Source organism: Colossoma macropomum, unplaced genomic scaffold (genome assembly GCF_904425465.1).
Source record: "Colossoma macropomum unplaced genomic scaffold, Colossoma_macropomum, whole genome shotgun sequence".
In the NCBI taxonomy this organism is placed as follows: Eukaryota; Metazoa; Chordata; class Actinopteri; order Characiformes; family Serrasalmidae; genus Colossoma; species Colossoma macropomum.
The window spans coordinates 19,465,841-19,480,745 of NW_023494794.1; the positions used below are offsets into that span (position 1 = coordinate 19,465,841).

At 35.9% G+C, this 14,905-nt stretch overlaps 1 protein-coding gene across 1 annotated transcript; it reads right to left on the reverse strand.

The window, feature by feature from the left end:
• Window positions 1-8,187: 8,187 nt before the first annotated feature.
• LOC118815088 (butyrophilin subfamily 1 member A1-like) lies at window positions 8,188-9,359 on the reverse strand. The gene is made up of 3 exons (XM_036581022.1): window positions 9,224-9,359; window positions 8,819-8,911; window positions 8,188-8,643 (listed from the first exon to the last, which is right to left on the reverse strand). The coding sequence occupies exons 2-3, from the start codon at window positions 8,835-8,837 to the stop codon at window positions 8,279-8,281; spliced, it is 384 nt and encodes a 127-aa protein (XP_036436915.1). The 5' UTR covers window positions 8,838-8,911; window positions 9,224-9,359; the 3' UTR covers window positions 8,188-8,278.
• Between the last annotated feature and the right edge of the window lie 5,546 nt (window positions 9,360-14,905).

Sequence of the window (14,905 nt, forward strand, 5' to 3'; positions counted from 1 at the left end):
GTTCAGATCACAAATTTCAGTGTGTAGATCAGATGTGTGTGTGTGAGAATGTATGTGAATGAGGTAACGGTGTTATTAAAGTTGTTCAGTCATCTCAGGCTGCTGTGAGCTCTACACTATAGTGATACATACAGAGCTGAAGTGTGTGTTAGTAACTCTTTCTGCTGATGATGTTCAGCTGAACACTCTGAACACACAGTACAGATACATACATTCAGTCTTTACAACAACAACATTCTTCATCAACAATCAACACATCAAAATAAAAGTATTCCACACTGAATTATACTCACTTCCCACAGTTTCGGTCACTGGACGCCACTGTGAAGCGAACAATATAATGTGAAGATTTCATGCATGAATTATAATTGAATTACATTTAAATAAGGAGAAAATGGTACATATTACAACACAGTGAATGTGGATAATGCCGCATTGCTGTTTGGGGGGCTTTCTTTTCTTTATGAGGATCTGATACAGACTGAATGTGTTATGACAAACTTATTATATATGTTTGCAGATATTGCTTGGTATTTGCATTTGTGGATGTAGTGACGAACTGTTTTCATAGACAGTGGTTTTCAGAAGTGTTCCTGAGTCCATGCAGTGATTCCCACTACAGAATCATGTCTGTTTTTAATGCAGTGCTGCCTGAGGGCCCAAAGATCACAGCCAGCAAATACTGGTTTTCGGCCTTGTCCCTTGCATACAGAGATTTCCCCAGATTCTCTGAATCTTTTAATGTTATAATGTACCGTAGATGAAGAAAAGCAAAAGTTCTTGAATTGTTGCACTATTTGCTCATGCAGTCTTTCACAGAGTGGTGAACCCCTCCTCATCTTTACTTCTGAAAGACTCAGCCTCTCTGGGATGCTCTTTTATACCCAATCATGTTACTGACCTGTTGTCAATGAACCACCAGGTGTTTTTTTTTTTCTTTACCAGCCTTTTGTTGCCCCCGTCCCAACTTTTTTGGAATGTTTTGTTGGTATCAAATTCAAAATGGGCATATATTTTTCAACAATAAAATTTCTTATTTTCAACATTTGATATGTTGTCGTTGTACTATTTTCAATAAAATATCGGGTTTAAATGATTTGCACATCATTGCATTTTGTTTTTACTTACATTTGCACAGTGTCCCAACTTTTTTGGAAATGGGGTTGTAATTAAAGTGAAAAATAGCTATAGAAACCTCTATGTTCATTTGAATTAAATACTTTAGACACTGTGTATCAACACTGTGTGCACACTCAACTGGGATACATTTCAGCTGAGAAATCACAATTAAATGAGTAATGGAGAGAAAACAGTCAGAGTTTATTGTGTTTTTACACTATTTTCATAAAACCCTGCCGGACTGCACTGTGATAAGAAAGTCCAAAAAAAAATGTAATAATTGTAATGAAGTCCGTCACATAGAATCAATGCATGAAAACTAGGGCTGTGCCACATGGACATTCGATATAGATATTTGATACAAATCATTCAGTACCAACAGAGGAAGAAGTAAACATAGTTATTTACTTACGCTTTGAGCTGTGGAATAAAAACAGAAAGAAAATCTCCATGAGAGACATTTTTTTACCATTAGAATACCTTTTAAACAGTCTTTATTTTACAACATCTCCTTATTGGAAATCGCTTTTTCTCATCTGTACTGTAGTTTTTTATCCTTCACTACTGCACTGTCACTTAATGCTTTCAATACAACTCCATGAAGATTTTTAGCTAAATGGTTAAAGTGCAAACATACAACAGACACAAAGCTACAAAACCCCCACAATCACTTGAGAGATGTGAAAGTGTGTGAACAAGCAGGTCTTGGGCTTCTATTGTGTAGAAATGTCTTCATCTGTATGAACTGAATGTGTGAGGTTTAGGTAAGTGTTAACAGATGCTCACAGATGTTGGTCACAGTAGTTTAATCTGATCTCTACAACAGCAGCTCTAATAGACTATAGACAGATGTAGAATGTTTACAAGAGCACAACTAAGGATTATTGTTCACATTTATCTTGGCTCGTATTCAGAGTTGGAGTGCTTAACTGGATTTTCTGGCGCATTCAGAATATTGAAATCGCCCACATGCAGTTCAATGCAATGCTGCTTTCAGATCTGGTGTCACTGAGGATTACAGCTCTGCCACACTGTAAAAAAGCGTTAAAAAACAGTAATTTTCTGGCAGCAGGGTTGCCAGATAATGTCTGTAAAAAAAACAGAAAATTACTGTCAGATTAAAAACACAGAAAAACTGTGAAAAAAACAGTAATTATCTTTATAATATTTAACATCTATTACTGTGATTTTACAAGAAATCTTCCTATATTTACATGAATTATTTTACTTTTAACATATTTTAACTGTTAAAATAGTGATATGATAAATAATATTTAAATATAACCATATAAATATTTTTTTAAAGATAATATTCTGTGCTTTAGAGATTTATGCCACTATTTTAACAGTTAAAATACATTAAAAGTAAAATAATTCATGTAAATATAGGAAGATGCCTTGTAAAATCACAGTAATAGATGATAAATATTGTAAAGATAATTACTGTTTTTTTCAGTTTTTCTGTGTTTTTAATCTGACAGCAATTTTCTGTTTTTTTTACAGACATTATCTGGCTCCCCTGCTGCCAGAAAATTACCGTTTTTTTAACGCTTACAGTGTAGAACACTACTGTACATACTGCACACATTGTAAATAACCTGTACTTATTTAACTTATTACACTCTATACACTTTTGTTTTATACTATACACTCTGTATACACGTGATCTGTATATTTAACATACAATTGAATACACTACTTTCCTGCACTTCACCTATATTTATATGTATATTTCAACATATAAAAATACATAAATAAAGAGTAAATAGTACCTCAAGCAAATAATATTATAATATACAGTATTTTTTGCTCTTTTTAAAACTAGTTTACATACACTATATGGACAAAAGTATCGGGACACCTCCTAATTACTGAGTTCAGATGTTTTAGCCACACCCATTGCTAACATTGTCTATCAAGATTGCAAGACTAACACTGACAGTAGAATGGGTCATATTGAAGTACTCAGTGACTTTAAACATGGCACTGTCATATGATTCCACCTCTGCCACAAGTCAGTTTGTGAAATTTCTGTCCTGCTAGATCTACGTCTGTCAACTGAAAGTACTATTATTGTAAAATGGAAGCACCTATGAGCAACAACAGCTTATCCACGAAGCGTTAACCGATGCAAACTTCAGCGGAGTGCTGAAGTGCACAGCGCCTATTAGGGGTGGGAATCTCTAGGCACCTCACGATTCGATTCGATTACGATTCAGAGGGCTGCGATGCGATTATAAAACGATTATCGATGCATCTCGATGCATCTTTTTTTTTCTATATATTATTTCTATTTTCTCACTGTGTGAGGACTTGGTAGTTTTAAAGCAAAGTATTTGTAATGATTCATAATGAATTTACTTCCAATATCTTTTATTAATAAATCAAATGGAAGTGATGTGGCAAGTGAACTGGAAGGCTCTCATTCACTGCCTTTGGAGCACATGAGACGCTGCTGCCACTCATCTGAGAAAAAATGCGCAGTTACGGTGAAATGGATGGCAATGAAAAGTGGCAATGGATGTCCACGCAGCGCGTTACAGCCGTCCTACCCGTTTTTAGTGACTTTATAACTTCGGTTTTGGTCTCGTTGTAGAGAGAGGGGGGGGGGTCGCTGTGTCAGTAAAGTATCTTTGAGACGGGATGTGCGCAGCATAGCGCGAAAGCCCTGTTTCGCAACGTCACCTAGCAGCGATGCGTTATTCGCATTTATAAGCAGCGCAGTTGGTTTCCTGGTACGTTAAATCTGCAACGAGAGACTGTCAAACACTAAAAAGTCGCAAAGATGAAGTCAGCTTCTCTTCCGAATTAAAGTAAGTCTGCGCTCTCGTTAATATTGTTTAGCCTATACTAGGACATTAGCACATACTGACACATACTGGACATTAAATGTTTGATTTTTGTTGAAAGTACAAAATGTTAACATTTGTGTTGTGACTCCTTCAGAATCGTTCACGTCTGCATCGTGATGCATCTAAGAATCGATTTTTTCCCGCACCCCTAGTGCCTATCCTCTGTTGAATCACTCATTAACAAGTTCCTGATTGCTTCTGGAAGCAACATCAGCAAAAGAATTGCATGTCAGGAGTTTCACAAAATGGGTTTTTCATGGCCAAGCAGCTACACACAAGCCTAAGATCAAAATGCACAATGCCAAGTTTCGGAAAGAGTGGTGTAAAGCACGCTGCCACTGGAGCAGTGTGAATGTACTCTTTGAAGTGAAAAATCACGCTTCTCTATCTGGCAGTCTGATGGATGAGTCTGAGTTTGGCAAACCTGTCTGACTGCATTATGCCAAGTGTAAAGTTTGGTGGAGGGGGGATAATACTATGGGGTTGTTTTTCAGGGGTTGGCCTTGGTCCCTTAGTTCCAGTGAAGTGAAATCTTAGTGCTTCAGTAAAACAGACATGTAAGCTGGTTCTGCAAACAGATAGGATTCATTATGGGTTCATATAGAATTATCCACTTGCCACGACTCCTAAATTTTCTATCTTAATTATAATTTTAAAAGACACCACGTTTACCAGATAATTCTATGGTCTATAACATCTCTTGATTGGTGAGATGCAAAAAGGTACAAAAAAAATCTAAACTGTGTATCACTATGGTCACAACTCGCTCTGAATCCTGTAATACCCTCATTAGGATTAGGAGTATTGTGCTTGGAGACTGGGCATCAAGGGTCTTAGAGCATTTCTCCAGAATATTTACACGTGGAGCATTGAGCTTATTTGGACTGATCAAACAGGTTTTTGGTATTACTCATAGTAATCATTTTTTGTAAACTAGACACTTTATTCAGTCTTTACAAAAGGATACTAATTTCAGACTTCATCTAACAGAACTTGTGCTGTGAATTCGTCATATTTCTTACACTGTTTAAATTCTTTATGTTGTACATAGTCATTAGTTACGTCTAAATGCCTACACAGTAGGTGAGTCACACATATTGATAAAAAGGTTAAGGGTGAGTTAAGGGGGTTGGAAACTAAATGTTATATGTGTTTATGGGGGTCATTACGAATGAAAAGATGGTTTTGCATGAGCTGGGCGGTGAGCTAATCTACCAAGTGTAAAGCTGGCTAGTTACTATTGAGGATATATATGCATAATCAATGCTACTGCTTTTAACTTCTGATCACTCTAGTAATTCTTGTTGGAAACCTAACAGCAGAGGTGTAAAATTCAGGTCCAGAAAGTAAAAATCCTTCCCAGGATTTTGTTTCAACTGCCTGGACAGCTCTGCTAGTGGTTTGATCTAACTAGAGAAGCCAGGCCATTGGAACAAAATCCTGGGAAGGATTTTTACTTTCTGGACCTGAATTTTACACCTCTGCCTAACAGTTTAGATGTTTCTAACAAAGAGAAAGTATGCTGATTAGATCTCTGCGTAGCAGCAACTATGTTTGTTACTGCTGTTTATTAAGAGTATATACACCAACGTGCCAAAAAAGTATGGCATAGCAGTATGTAAACTGATTATGAAGTGGTGTTACATCAGGGGACAGTTTGGAAACGCCCACACCACAATACCTAATAAGTATATAAGTAAATAAGTGTTCTGTGAAAGTAGGTACTTTTGTGCATGTGTTCTGGTGTTGTGACACAATACAGGGTTAATGGAAAGGGATTCATCTTTCTACACAAATAAAAATTTACTAAAATTTGCATCATTAACTACATTTTGCAGACGCTTGCTGGTAGTTCACTTACATTCATATTTACATAGTGATTCAAGTAGTTAAATTACTTTTTTGCCATTTTTGTGTAGTTAACCACTGAAATTACAATTTTGAGTCATAAAAGGAATGTCTTTTTTTTATTTTAGCATTGTTCATCTACGGTAACTGAACCCCCTTTGACCAGCCCTGGCGCTTTTTCTTTCATCCTGACCGCTGTAAAGGCATGCCAAAGGGCATTTTTTAGTGCCAAATGGAACGCCCTTAGAGAGACTGCTCATGTGTCGAATAAACAACAGATTCTGCCCATTGTTTAGATAGGCCCACTGTGAAGACTGTTCTAGTTGTTAAGGCACTTTTTTCAATAAACTCAATTTGAGTGGCATTTTTGCTGGCATGACTTTTTGTATTAGAATATTTTGTTATAATTTCATATCACATTTACATTGTCAATTTTTACAAAGTAGTTTGAGCGATCTTTCTAAGCAGCTTTAATTAACCCAGCTGTACCTTAGGGTAGCTTTGCTGTTGTTCTACTTCTTACAGTGTGAAGCAATTGGAAGCTTACAAAGCTATGTTTTCAAAGTAGTTTCCCCAGCATTACAATTAACATACAATTTGCTATATGTCCAACTACATATCTTCTAAACTGTAAATACGTAAACTTTAGACAGTAATACTAACTGCCTTTTAAATAATCTAATTTAGTTAAAAATGCATCTTGTTACTATGGTTAAAATCACATGATCCTTCCCCTAAGATGTAGTTAAATTAAAACTGTAAGTTGCAGAAATTAATATACAGTTTATGACATAATCTGGAAAATTACCAAGAATTTGGTCCCTTTTACAATCTTATTTGGAGAATGCCTTTTGATTTCATATTTTTTTTAATAAATGTATTACATTTTTTATGTTTGTGGATTTTTTTTTGCAATATGTATTTTTTGCTACTTATTTTTTGTACATTCTATACCTTTATTTCTTGTCTACTTTAAGAAACCTTATCCGGTATGCCCTGATCATATGTCAGAGTCCCACCCTTTCACCCCCCGCTATTTGCCGGTCTAGAGAAAATGTAATACAAACCCTGGAACCCATGTCTCCATTGATCTCCAACAACTAGACGTCAAATATATCAGCTCTCAAAAAGAACACAGACTTTCTGGAGCTTAATAAAGATGAATCTGTACATTCAGTGTTTTTCTATTTACTGTTTTACTGTTTTATATTGTGTGTGTAGTTAAATTAATAATGTTCAAATATTATTAAACAATAAAGGAGTTGTAGCTTATCCGTGACATACAATATATCAAGCTGTAGTGAGAATGTAGTAATATGAAACTAACTGATTTAAAGTGAAATATTATTCTCAGTATTGTACTTATACACTGTAAAAATAGATTTACATTATGCCTGTAGCTTAAAATGCTGCATGCAGAAATTAACAATTTATAACTGACAGAAATGTAGGAATGATAGATAAAACCTAAATTTTATTGAAATCGTTTTTGTAATATGACTGAAATGTTCAAAAAAATATATGACGCTGTGTTGAGAAACTATTACCATGACACTAACTGATTTAGAGTGAAATACTATTCTTAGTGTTGTATTGATACACTGTAAAATAGGTTGCCAGTTTAACCTAAAAACAAAAATACTTCATAATGTCACAAGCAATTTAACTGCTTTTATTCAACTCTAATAAATACTGTGAATAAAACAATGGTAAGTAAAATTGTATTTCAGACAAACAAAATAATTTTATAATTTAAACCTCAAAAACACTTCAAATCAGCTTCTGCCCAGTTTGACTTTTACAGTGTATCTGGTTCATATAGCTTAGTTCAGTCATTCTGTAAGAATAACTTAGAGTTTAAACTAAGACTTTGGTTGATTTCATTAAATAAATGAAGCTTTTTGCTTGAATGTTTGTTGATGTAAATCTATGATGTGTTCTGTCAGGCTGAAGGTGAGCTGGCTTCAAATAACTCAACTGTAAAACTGCAGTGTTGCTGTGATCTTACAGATGTAGAGAATCTTCACCATCATTAGTTCTACAGGCTGGAGAACACATTCATTTACATTCTTCATCTTACATTATTTAGATGAGATTATCAGAATCTAAGCAACCATTGACCGCTGAATGAGGAGAAGAAAGTTCGGTCGCCAATCACTGTGCACTGCTGACATTTCATGATTTTTAAAAACTTTTTTTTTTTGTATAACAATAAACATATTATAACACAGCACTGTGTAATGCAAAAGCTTTCAGCTTATAAGTACTTTTTGGTCACCAGATTACGACCGTGAGTCTTCCTCTGCCACTCTGACAACTCCACTTTTCTTACGCTGGGGCTCAATCTCAAATGGCTCCCTGTTCCCTACACAGTGCACTAGCTGCATAGGAATTTAAATACTGACTCTTGTCTTTTCATCTTTCATTCTGAGATGAAACGCTGATGATGATGTTGATGTTTATGTAGGTGAACTTCTGGAATACTTACCCTTCGCTACCATTCCTATTCCTAGTGTACACTCCTCTGTTTTGTCTCCATTGGTGACCTGACACAGATAATCTCCAAAATCTGAGCTTCCGAAGTCTCTGATCTGTAAGGAGGCGTTTCCTCTCTGCAGCTCCTGAGTGAACAGACTCACTCTGCCCTCGTAACCCCTCCCCTCTGTCACCTGCCCGTTCTTATAGAGACAAACACAGTCCGTCCCCTTAAACCACCTGATCTCCATGGCAACAGCACTGATTTTAGGAGAAAGGTGACAGGAGAGAGTGACCGCAGAGCGAGACTGATACTCTCTTTGAGGGGGAACAAAGAGTTTAAACTCATCTGTGTAGAAACACACACACGCACGCGCGCACACACACACACACACACACACACACACACACTCATTAATAGTTGTATCTCGTATGTCTCCACAATAAGACTAAACTCTCTGATAGAATATTATTTAATGATGTTCACAGTAAAAACTTTTGTAGGTTCTGGTAGTTTAACTTACTGTTTCTTGCAGTCGCCATCTTTATCTCTTTATCTCCTCCTACACATTCACACTAATACAATACTACAGAGAGAGACAGAGAGAGAGAGGCAGCTAGAAAGAGAGACAGACAAAAAAACAGAGAGAGACAGTGAGAAAGAGAGAGACAGAAAGATAAAGAGAGAGAAAGACAGAAAGAGAGAGAGACAGAAAGAGACATTTATGGGATAGAGAAAGATACAGTGAGAGATTATTCAGACACAGCTTTATTTCCATTTAGAGCTACAAACACATTTACACATAAATACTTTCATAATCATAAGTACATAAGTCCTATAATATACTGGGTGTATTTGTTTTTATAAACAACATTTGATTGTTTACAGTGATCTTTGTCCTGTTTAGCATGCTGCTAACTGCTCTCACCTTTGCTGTTCTTCATATAGTCAAATCGCTGCTGTTGATGAAATATGTCCACATTTTACATCAGTTCATATCAGGTTTTTGTCTTATAACTGCAGTTCCACAATAATAAGACCAAGTTTGAACTCTCTACTAATTTCACACACAACTCTCCACTTTAGCGTCCAGAGCGGAATGAGCAGCAACTACTTTCATTTTCACCTTCACTGCAGTCACTGTGTTTGAGCATCAATGTTGCTGCCAGACTGGTTTAAGGGTGATCTGCCTTAAAACTATGTTATCTTCCATCTAAATCAAACTGTTGTTGCCTGCTACTCAGATCAACTCAAAACACTACTATAAAACCATTACTGCAATGACCAAAGAGCCTATTATTTCAGAACAACCTCTGCATTTTGTTCATACCACTGCAATCTACATACACTATATGGACAAAAGTATTAGGACACCTACACATTACACCTACTGGAGCTTTTATGACATATGATCTATTTTAATATGTAGTTGGTCCGCCCTTTGCAGCTATAACAGCTTCCACTCTTCTGGGAAGCTTTTTACAAGATTGTGGAGTGTGTCTGTGGGAATTATGGCCCATTCATCCAGAAGAGCATTTGTGAGGTCAGACACCGATGTTGGACGGAAGGGGCTGAATCACAATCTCCATTCTAGTCCATCCCAAAGGTTGAGGTCAGGGCTCTGTGTTTGTAAAGGCAGACTGTATGGCTAGGTGCTTGATTTTATAAACCTGTGGCAATGGGACTGAATGAAACAACCAAATTATGCGTCTGTACAGGTGTTTAAGCCAATATTTTTCTCGCAAGGGCTTTGAAAAGAATGTGATCTGGGTTGGATTTTGTAAAATTTACAAATCTTATTACTATCACCTGTGAATTATGTAATGCTTTGTATACCATCAGTCTACAGCAATCTATAACTGTTCTACACTTTATATTTTTTCTAACTGTACTCTTCTGTCCTTTAGAGCAGACTGATAACTTGGCAGATAACTTTGCTAACACTTATCCTGTATAACTCTGCTAACATGAGCTAATCAGCCTTGCTAACAGGCTCCAACTATAGTAAGACATAGGCTTTAAGTTCAAGACTTGACTGAAGTACTCACTGTATAACAAGAGTACAAAATAAATAAAAATGTTACATGGCTGTTATGAGCTTAACAGGTCCACATTTATGCTGCATCTGTCATCAAATATGAACATAATCTCTACTAGCTTGGTTTATAACATTTATTTATAATATAATGGCAAACCTATAGATATATTAACACTTTAACATGGATACAGGACTATTTACATGTCAAATTGCAAGGTTTTTACATGTAACGTTCTGATGTACTAACATATGCAGCTGCAACATTCATGATTTAATGATGTTACTGTATAATGTTAGTGAAATTATTACATTTGTGTGAAAAGACTGGAAAATCCAGTATTTTTCCAATCAGTAGTCAGTTTTAGTGTGCTGCCAGCCTGAGTGTATTAGTTTACTGTATCACAAGAAAACGCCACATCTAATCTTTTTTATAGGAACATAACTACACATCTGTTCCCATTCAAAATGACCCACAATCCAATTTAGTTATTTTTCCTTATTTTCTGTTTTCTGTAAATAGTTTGGGAAAGTCTAGTACAATAGCCACTTGCCTCCTAGAAAAACATCTCTCCATCCAAGAGAGCTAATCTGAAGCCATAGAATGCAAACTGCTCAAGTAACTTGTGATCAATTACATCAAATGCACCACAAATCCTTTTGTTCTTAAATTCTGCTAACAATAATCTGTCATTTGTATCAGGGTAGTGCTTAAGTATGCATATTGAAAATGTATTATCAAAAAGTTAGTATACAGTAAACTTACACTGGTGGAACATCGGGATATCTGCATATTGTGGTGGCTGAAAGAGACATTTGTTGTTTGTTGGTTTAATAAAAGTTTTTCTCCATTGAGATGTCACATTTGGTGTCAGAAGTTGGTTAGCATCTCCAAGTGGCAAGAAATTTAGCTGTGCATCAAAAACTTAAAGATGGATGGCGAAGAAGACCCTGCCCTCACAGGCTTCCACTTGCAAAGAAAGAGGCCGCGCAACAGAAAATAAAGGAGGTGGCGATCAAGAGTCAGTGAGTCATTGAGTAGCCCTTGGGTGGCGTTGGTGGTCCTAGCAAAGGCAAAAGAGGGTAGCTGGCATTTCTGTGTGGACTGCTGCAGCTGGTAGTCTTTGCTCAGCCGCTGGAACCGGAGAAGGACAGTGTGCCCCTAGTGGGGTTTACTGAGGTGCTCCATCACCGTCTCCACTGTAAAGAAATCTGAGTTGCTAGGTTTTTCTACAATGCACAGTTTTATGTCAAAACTAAATCTATATGATTTTTTTTATTATATATCAACATTTGAATTACTCAAGAATTTAGAAAAATCTGTGGAATTCTCCTTTAAAATATAGAAATCTCTCAAACTGAGCTGGATAATGTTTGACTGAAATAAACACTGTTCAACATGAAGGAAACGTCTCTTTGGCATCCTTCATTTTGGAATCATTATGCTAAACAGTGTTCTGAATATTTTCTGTTGATAGTTTTATGAATATAAGGAGGGCAGAATGTTTAACATGTCATCAAGTTTATATTAAATCAAGTTTTGAACACTTTTTCCAATATTGTAAAATGTGTTGGTGTAATCTAAAAATGGTGAGTCAGTGCTGATAGAACCTGGTTAATGCTGCTGTTGTACATTTCAGTGGAGGTGCTGTTATCTGTTAACAGCTAAATTAATTCAGTCATTCTTGTTCAAATCAAAACCTCTTGCATGAAAAGGAAAGAATTTTTAACCCCTTAAATTGCAAGAGCTCGTCTGTGATCTACATTTCTTTTCTACTCACCAACTAACTCCACAACTTATATACTAGCTTCATAGCAGCCTACATACCACATCATTTATAGCAGGTACTGAATAATACACCTTAGATTAATAACTGATAATAAAGCTGCAGTTTAAGAGCCTCAGTGTTTAGAGTGGAGCTGAATCTGACTGCATGTGTTTCAGGTCTGAATGCAGTGAAGAAACAGAGTTTAGTTTTGTGTGGAAGAGGCTGGAATGGATATAGAACAACAAAGTAAAGTCTATTTCGTATTTACACTGCAGGGCATATTTTGAGTCTGACTAATATGGTTGCTGTATTTGTTTATCATTGTTATTCTTCATAAATATGGATTTAAAATGGTACAGTACTAGTAAAATAGTTCAACTGTTATAGAACCTTTACATTCTGTAGAAGTTTTTTTTAAACTTTAAAAGGTTCTTCACACTCAAATAGCATTTACAACAATGGTTCTTCAAAGAACCATCCACTGAAAAGATCTTTAGGCAAAAGTGCTTCTTCTATGGCTCCTCACTTCAAAGAATACTTTTTGGCAGCTTTATTTGTTACAGTGTTTGACTCAATTATAAATATAAGGAGACGCAGCAGACTGAATGCTGCGGAATCAAAAGCTGCAACCCCACATCTGTAAGAGAATTCTTAGGTACTAGAAAGAAGAAAGAATGAAGGAAGTAATGAGAAATAATATTAATTTTGTAGGCATATAAGTTGTGCAGCATCCACTGGCTCTTCAAACACAGTCAGTAAAATTATGAGTGCTGAGTGTCTGTAAACAGACATTTTAAAGTTTATTTAATAGTGGTTAATATGTTGTTGATTCAAAGTTTCTTATTCTCCTGAAATCGCAGCAGAGTTCTAACAGCGCAGATAAAGGAGAGTGAATGATACACTGCACAGTGCAGACATAACAGATCTCTTCAAATTTTCTCCTTATCACTAACAAGAGGTGAAGGACAGGCATAACAAAATACATCTGTTGAATTATTTGTAAACTGTGTAGTAGACTTTTTTCCATAGAACTCTAAAATATAAAAAAATGAAGGTGCATTTACTGCTTTTTAACAGCTTTTTACAACACTAAAAACATTAAAACAGCTGCATGACAGATCAATATGCTGCTGTCCACATTGCATCAATTCATTCACAATTGCAGAGCAAAATTTCGCTGGTTTGGATAAACAGCCTTATTAGATATCCACTGCACAGCTGGGTACTATTAAACCACATTTAAACATTTAAACTCAATTAGATGTAAAAAGCAAATCCATTTCATTTCCAAGAACTACACCCTTCCTTTCCCCTTTCTTCTAAAATTCTCCTCTTACAAAGCCCCTCAGCGTGTCAGGTCTATTCAAAAGTGATCCATTCTTCGCTGAAATAAATATTCAGTCTGTAAAATAGTTAATTCCAAATCAAAATGGTATGTACAGTATGGTACGAAATTGTATAAAAGTGCATATATGTACAGGAGCATGAGCACAAACAAGTCATTTGAATAATTTTCAGTGATTTTATTTGTGCTTGTTCTGCTTATGATTCCATAAAAAAAATCTCACTCTGCTAGATTAAAACTGAGAATGATTAAAACATCCACTTACTTTTTGTACATATATATATATATATATATATATATATATATATATATATATACAAAAATGTGTCCATTTAGCACAGTTTCCTGAAGTCTTTGGTGTTTCCACTTCTAGCAGCTGATGAGTTGCTACTGAGATTAAAGCTGAATATGAAGACCTGAGATGCTTTTGCAACGGCGCTACAAACCCACAATATTCTGCACAATAGCACAATATTCCGCTGGACCTAGCCAGAGCTGTTGAGCTCCATATCACCCAGCTCGCAGAGAATGTTCCCACAACTTTGGCTAACATTACCTACAAGTTCTAACAATGCAATAATATTCTGAAGATGTTTTTAGCTGATTTTCTTTAACCACTGCTTAGATTTAAGAATGAGCGAGTATCTGTCACACAGATTACACATTTACCTGTAATGAGCTGTAGTGCCTTTCAGAGTAAAAGTAGTGTTACTAACATGAGTCAAAGAGAGTTTTAGATCTTCACTTGCGTCTCTCTGTGAGACTTAGCAGCTTCTTGCTTTGGGTTTAAGAACCTCCTAAAGAACTATAGTCATTTCTCTGAATCTCCATCATCCTGCCAGTCTGTTCTCTGTCAGTGCAGAAAGTGTTTCACTGTCCTCAGGTCTCTACTGATCCACCTGTTTTGAAAATATCTAGCATGGCACTGTGGAACTCCTTAAGTGGAGTTAATTTGAGTGTTTAATCACATATTTAGGAGCATCTGAATCCTGTTAATAAACTCTTTCAGCAGTGTGAAAGCTTGAATGGAAATGTACAGTACTGTGCAAAAGCCAGAGATCCCTCTTCATTTATATGATAATCACTCAAAACAGCCATTATGTTCATTTTTCAGGAGATATTTCTTTTGAGAGTAGATATATAATACCACTTACATAAGGAAGGGGGAATCAAAGGAAAATAAGTGGAAAAACGAAACTAAAGATTATAATTATTAGAAGACATAATTATTAGAAGAAATGGGATTCCTAATAACCATGCAAGTCCCTGTCAGATAAATGCATTAAAAGATCTAAAAGATCTTCAGATTTGAGAAAATCCACAGGTGTTTATGATGTGTAGCTGGGATGTGTAGCCAAGAAGCCATTACTGAGAAAACAAAACAGACAAAAAAGAAAATCTGCAAATCAAACAAATAAGCTGCTGGTGTTCTCAAAACAATGGACTGAGTCCAGACCTCAA